This window comes from Cherax quadricarinatus, chromosome 84, assembly GCF_038502225.1.
Source record: "Cherax quadricarinatus isolate ZL_2023a chromosome 84, ASM3850222v1, whole genome shotgun sequence".
Lineage (NCBI taxonomy): Eukaryota > Metazoa > Arthropoda > Malacostraca > Decapoda > Parastacidae > Cherax > Cherax quadricarinatus.
Genome location: NC_091375.1, coordinates 11,651,742 through 11,659,241, shown reverse-complemented (window position 1 = coordinate 11,659,241; position 7,500 = coordinate 11,651,742). Strand labels below are relative to the sequence as shown.

At 43.6% G+C, this 7,500-nt stretch overlaps 1 protein-coding gene across 8 annotated transcripts in view; it reads left to right on the top strand.

Annotated features, from left to right (window-relative positions):
• The window catches only part of Syn (synapsin), a 201,943-nt gene that overhangs the window by 141,839 nt on the left and 52,604 nt on the right, over positions 1 to 7,500 (top strand). For all 8 annotated transcript variants that reach the window (XM_070103081.1, XM_070103080.1, XM_070103075.1 and 5 more), the window contains 3 exons: positions 2,199 to 2,459; positions 4,423 to 4,538; positions 5,530 to 5,679. In XM_070103081.1, the coding sequence (XP_069959182.1) occupies positions 2,199 to 2,459; positions 4,423 to 4,538; positions 5,530 to 5,679 (527 nt within the window). The remainder of the gene's footprint in view (positions 1 to 2,198; positions 2,460 to 4,422; positions 4,539 to 5,529; positions 5,680 to 7,500) is intronic.

Here is a 7,500-nt window from a genome sequence, read left to right as displayed (position 1 = left end):
ACACAACAACACAACAACACAACACAACCACAACACAACAACAACAACAACAACACAACAACAACACAACAACACAACACAACCACAACACAACAACAACACAACAACACAACACAACCACAACACAACAACAACAACAACAACAACAACAACAACAACAACACAACAACACAACACAACCACAACACAACAACAACACAACAACACAACAACAACACAACAACACAACAACAACACAACAACAACAACACAACAACACAACACAACAACAACACAACAACAACACAACACAACAACAACAACAACACAACAACAACACAACAACAACACAACAACACAACAACAACAACACAACAACACAACAACAACACAACAACACAACACAACAACAACACAACAACAACACAACACAACAACACAACAACACAACAACAACACAACACAACACAACAACAACACAACAACAACACAACAACACAACAACAACACAACAACACAACAACAACACAACAACAACAACACAACAACAACACACTACTATGCATGACTTTTCGACTTAAGTTTCTAAGTATTCTCTAAGTTAAACACTTTAAGTCAACAACTTCTCAAAAACGTCTCGTTTAACTTCATTAATTTCGTTAATTATTTCGTTGTTTACCTTAATTTTTAATTATGTAAGAAAAAAACAAACTAAATTTTTCAGAGACAAAAAAAATCTAAATCTCAAAAATTTTTATATGTAAAAATAATTTTCAAAAATTCTGGAATACAAAAAAAAATTTTATTGACGTAAAATAATAATAATAGTAATAATAATAATAATAATAATAATAATAATAATAATAATAATAATAATAATAAAGAATAATTATATTAATAATGAGAATTGTGTCAGCTCCTCCACCTTGGATCAAGAACCCTCGCTCTTATTCCAGGAAGATCTGATATAACTGTAACTTTCTCTGTTCCCTCCATCCCATTACCCTCCATCCCATTACCCTCCATCCCATTACCCTCCATCCCATTACCCTCCATCCCATTACCCTCCATCCCATTACCCTCCATCCCATTACCTTCCATCCCATTACCCTCCATCCCATTACCCTCCATCCCATTACCCTCCATCCCATTACCCTCCATCCCATTACCCTCCATCCCATTACCCTCCATCCCATTACCCTCCATCCCATTACCCTCCATCCCATTACCCTCCATCCCATTACCCTCCATCCCATTACCCTCCATTCCATTACCTTCCATCCCATTACCCTCCATCCCATTACCCTCCATCCCATTACTCTCCATCCCATTACCCTCCATCCCATTACCCTCCATCCCATTACCCTCCATCCCATTACCCTCCATCCCATTACCCTCCATCCCATTACCCTCCATCCCATTACCTTCCATCCCATAACCCTCCATTCCATTACCCTCCATCCCATTACCCTCCATTCCATTACCCTCCATCCCATTACCCTCCATCCCATTACCTTCCATCCCATTACCCTCCATCCTATTACCCTCCATCCCATTACCATCCATCCCATTACTCTCCATCCCATTACACTCCATCCCATTACCCTCCATTCCATTACCCCCCATTACCCTCCATCCCATTACCCTCCATCCCATTACCTTCCATCCCATAACCCTCCATTCCATTACCCTCCATCCCATAACCCTCCATTCCATTACCCTCCATCCCATTACCCTCCATCCCATTACCCTCCATCCCATTACCCTCCATCCCATTACCCTCCATCCTATTACCCTCCATCCCATTACCCTCCATCCCATTACCATCCATCTCATTACTCTCCATCCCATTACCCTCCATCCCATTACCCTCCATTCCATTACCCCCCATTACCCTCCATCCCATTACCCTCCATCCCATTACCTTCCATTCCATTACCTTCCATCCTGTTACCCTCCATCCCATTACCCTTCCTCCATCCCATTACCCTCCATCCCATTACCCTCCATCCCATTACCCTCCATTCCATTACCTTCCACCCCGTTACCCTCCATCCCATTACCCTCCCTCCATCCCGTTACCCTCCATCCCATTACCCTCCCTCCATCCCATTACCCTCCCTCCATCCCATTACCCTCCATCCCATTACCCTCCCTCCATCCCATTACCCTCCATCCATCCCATTATTCCCTCCCTCCCTGACCTTGGTGTCCAGCAGGTGAGCAGCAACAGCAGCAGTGGCGTGGGCGTGGGCGGCGTGGGCGTGGGAACCACCCAGTACGCCAGCACGGACACCACCACCCTCCCCCCTGCCGCCCCCACCAGCGGCTCCACCGGGGGTGGAGGAGGAGGTGGAGGGGGAGGTGGAGGAGGAGGTGGAGGGGGAAGTGGAGGCTTCAGTCTTAACTTCTCAAGACCTGGGTCCAGGACCACCTCGGCTCCCTCCTCACCCTCCAAGACCAGGGAGAGTTTCCTCCAGGTGAGAGAGTGAGAGACAGTGAGAGAGAAAGAGAGAGTGAGAAAGAGGCAGAGAGAGAGAGCATGCAATAGCCTCGTCTAGCTATTTTAGTAATCTATATAATATATATATCTATATAATATATATATATATATATATATATATATATATATATATATATATATATATATATATATATATATATATATATATATATATATATATATATATACCCTTTTCTTCTGTAATTCGCTGGTGATTGGGAGAATTGGGTCCCAGACCAGTCCTTCATGGCCATGGGGGACCTCATTACGCGGCTCCTACTCTCATTAGTGCCACGGACCATGCCACCTCAATGCCACGGACCATATAACCTTCTCAATGCCATAGACCGTGGCACCTGTTCTCAGTACCATGGACCGTCGCACCTCCTTTCAGTGGCACTGACTTATGGGAGAGATGACACCTGTCTTAGATGCAATAAAATCTCTGGAATACGTCCTGGAATGTATGGATATTCTGGAATGTGTTTAATATATTCTGGAATAACTGGAATATTGTTTTGGTAACATTTACAGTATTTCCCCAAAACAAATCTAGAGTGCATTTAGAGTTCTGACCCTCATAATGGAACATACGAAACTTGACATATACTCTTGTAAGGAACTTGGAAGGCCACAGGATCGTCGGGAACACCGCGGATATTCCCCTTCACATAACACACTGGTAGACGCGTTCGTGTCTGTCTACTAATCAGAATTGATGAGTGAGTCAGGCGAGTATTACCCGAGTAGTGCTTTGGCTGACCACATTTTGATATCCCACTCCTACATCCCTAAAATCTTACTCCCTTATTCCTAAATCTCGTTCCCAGATACCAGAATCTCGCTCCCACATCCTACCAAGTCCCACACCCCAACAACTCCCACAGCTCATCGAAGTTACCCTCAAGGCCTCATCCTCCTCCTCCATCCACGTAGCACCTCCACTTAAGTCAAAAGTCTTGAAATTCACAACCCACGGAGGTAATCTGACCGCCTGGCAGACTCACGGGGATTTCCTTCTGTCTCACACCTGATCAGAAATTTTCAAAGGTGTGCCAGGAAGCTGCAGTCAGTTCTAGCTCCTGGGCCAGTTAACTGATGTACATATAAACAATACCGACACGATGAAAAATAAGACATGTGTAACATCTGGGTATCTTTGTTGTCGAATTAGACACATGTTCAACATCTGGGTATCTTTGTAGACGTGTCACCAACCAGTAAAGATGCCCAGATGTTGCAGATATGTCTAATTCTTTATCTTGTCGATATTGTGTACCATTTATGTATAACTTTGTTGTAGACGTTTCGCCATCCAGTGGCTTTATCAGTATAATACAAGGGTGTAATGTGTAGACTGTAGAACGATATACAAAAGATGAGGTGATCAGTCCCTCAGTCTTGGAGGTGAAGACCATCGTAGTCTTGAGGAGTCGTCAGTGCTACGGTGCTCTTCACCAGCTTCAAGGCTGAGGGACCGATTACCTCATCTTTTGCATATCGTTCTACAGTCTTTATATTATGTCCTTGTACTGATATTGATAAAGCCAGTGGAGGGCGAAACGTCTGCAATTAAGATACCCGGATGTTTCACGTATCTAATTCTTCAGGTGAAGTCCTGTTGGCGTTCAGTCTAAAATAATTTATTTCGTGCTGGCGAAGTCAGTTGTTGCAGTCATATATCTTCCAGTCAGGTGTTTTTAAAAAAATAGTTGATTTTTTTAATGTGTGTAATCACACATATGTGTGTACTCACCTATGTCTGTACTCACCTATTTGTACTCTTCTGTTTGTGGCTGCGCGAGCAAAGTAATTCACAATTACAACTGTACTGTGCTAATTACGTTGTATTAATATGTAATCTTCCAGCTAGCAACTATGTCCTTTAATAACACTTAACCTGTGTGGACCTCTGACCTCTCTCTTCCTGGGTGACATAGCGAGTGTCGTCACTGACTGGTGCTGTGAGAAGCGAGGTCACCAGTCAGGTCAGACCAGCATACAACAAGGATAGATGCTTCACCCTTCTTGTTGTTGATGACCAGAACACCGACTGGTAAGTCTCCTGACCTGTCATGACCTGACCTTCTCTTTAGAAAGACGCGTAAACAAACACGGGTGGGGTTAGAACCCACTATCAGAGAGTAATAAAACTCCAGACCGACGCGTTAGCCACTGAGCCAAACGCGTCGGTCTGGAGTTCTATGACTCTCTGATCGCGGGTTCTAACCCCACCCGTGGTGTGGTTTCTTTGCAATCGTGCCATTACGATTTCGTGAGTCATATTAAAAAACGCTCCGGTACTGGGACCTTGATCAAGGTCCTGGTGTTTACTCACGTGTCTTTCTAAACCAATTTCTCGGTATCTATTATCAAGGTTTATACCTGACCAATTGCACTAGTCGTGATTAATACACATGTATTACCCACTCCAGGCCTAGGTATCTACCTCACACACCTAGATAATACATGACGATTCTTAATCTAGATCTAGATTAAAATCTAAATTAGATCAATATACATTTAGAAAGAGCATAGGTAAGCACTGGTTTTCAGAGTTGTCGATGCGTGGAACAATCATCCAAGGAGGGTAATAGAGGCTAAAACCTTGGGTAGCTTTAAAAAGAGCTTGGATAAATATGCGAGTGTGAAGGACTGGGTTTAATTAATTAGTACCCGAGGTATTGAAGCTAATTCTTGAAAGGCTTTGGGGAGAGTTTAGCTTTGGGTAAGTTAAGATTTAGAAAGGATATAGGAAAGTATTGGTTTGGAAATAGTCGATGAGTGGAGCAGTCTGTCAAGTAGGGTCATTGAAGCTAAAACCTTTGGTAATATTGAAAATGGGTTGGCAAATATTTTTGTTAAGTGAGTTTGGGTTTGAGAAATTCTTGCCTAGTATGGGCCAATAAGCCTGCCGCAATGTTCCTCCATTCTTATGTTCTTGTGTTCTCCGTATATAGCCTCCGTGAGTACTTCCAAATTATCCATTATCTTTGTTTTTAATGTACTTCCATGTAGTCTAATGTGCTCCCTTGTACCTCTTCCAGGTCCAAGTACTTCCGGGGCAAGAGGATCCACGGTGACTGGGACATCAGAGTGGAACAAGCAGAGTTCCGGGAGCTGAGTGTGACAGCATCTTCCGAGGGTGGTGTCAACGTCTCTATGGTCGTCTTCAGGAATGGTGCCAAGGTTGTCAGGTGGGTACAAAGTGCCATGGTGAAGAATTAGACACATGTGCAACATATGGGTATATTTATTTGTAGACGTTTCGCCATCCAGTGGCTTTATCAATACAAGGACATAAGGTGAAGACTGTAATATACAAAAGATGAGGTAATCAGTTCCTTAGCCTTGGAATTGGTGAAGAGCATCGTAGTCTTCAAGACTTCGGTGTTCTTCCCAACTTCAAGACTTGAGGGACTGATTACCTCATGTTTTGTATATAATTCTACAGTCTTCACATTATGTCCTTGTAATGATAAAGCCACTGGATGGCGAAACGTCTACAGTAAAGATACCCAGATGTTGCACACGTGTCTAATTCTTCATCTTGTCGGTATTGGGTGGGTCATTGGGCTAATCCTGGAGGCGTGGTCATTGGGCTAATCCGGGGAGGGGGACATGGACCTGCTCTGCATGGGTCAGTAGGCCTGTTGCAGTGTTCCTTCTTTCTTATGTTCTTACAACTAAGTACTATATTTGGTTGGGTACAGGAATAATGCCAAGATTGTCATGAGGGTAAAATAAATAAATGGTGCCAGTTTTGGGTTCCAGAGCAGTGTCAAAGTCGTCAGGTGGGTGAGAAATGATGCCAGTGCCAGAGAGGTAAATAAAGGTGCTACGATTTACGCTCCAGGTGTCAAGAGTTGAGCCTCCACAACACGCCGAGGCTATCACTGCTCCAAGAGCTCCTTGTACACAAATCAGTTTTGCAGGCCAAGAGCTGCTATCCTACCTCAGCTCATTTCAAAGCCCAGCTGTGTCTATTGTATACTATCACTTACCCAGGATGCCACCCACAACAGTCTACTAACACGTACTCCCGTGTACCAACACGTATTCCCATGTACTCCCCACGTTCTCCCATGTACGCCCACGTACTCCCACCTTCCAATAAGCACACATTTGCTTTCATCCTAATGGCTTGACTCTGGCTAAAGGTTGTCGTAACCAGTGAACAAAAGTTAAATAATCTAGCCTCTTGCCACCACCACACAAACTTGAGCAACAGTGAGAGCCTGTGTAAAGCACAGTGTGACAGTGAAAACCTGCGCAGTGCACAGTGCACAGTGCTCGCTTCCCTCAGAGTACCATGTAAATGTCGACACTCCAGTCTTAACGAAGCCAGGCTGTAATAGCAGTTTTACCCGAACTCCGTCTCCGAAAAACGGAGGCGGAACACTTACCAAAATTCCTGGGAACCATAACGAGTGGATATTGACTTAAAGGGAGTAATGAGGCCGACTGAGAAATCAGAAAAAAATATCAATGACTTTTTTTCTTTCCTCCGCAAGAAGGAAAGGGAAAATAGACTACCTATTGATTCAATGTTGAAAATTGTCCATCAACCATGGAGAAAAAGTATTTGAGGTAGTCAGTCCCTCAGCCTGGATAAGATTCAGCTCCATGGTCTGGAACGATATCGTTCCAGGCTGAAGAATTGACCACCAAGGCTGATGGACTGATTACATCACCTTTGTTTCATTACTACTGTTCCCTTTTTATTTGACTGAGGAAACGTACTGTGTAGGCGAAACGTTCATCAATAAAGATACCCAACTGTTGCATGCGTTTTATTCTATTGATTCATCGTCTTTAAGATGTGGACTGAGAGATAATGTTTGTGTGTGTGTCAATTTAGATGGAGGGGGGGGGAGATGGAGAAAAGGCATGTTTTGGAGAATCGGCCTTTTTGGAGAGATGTTTCGCTCTTTGAAGAGCTTAATCATGTCACGTTTCGCTCCCTGTAGAGCTTTATATAGCATAACTTGCTAAAACTCAACACAGAGCGACACCGC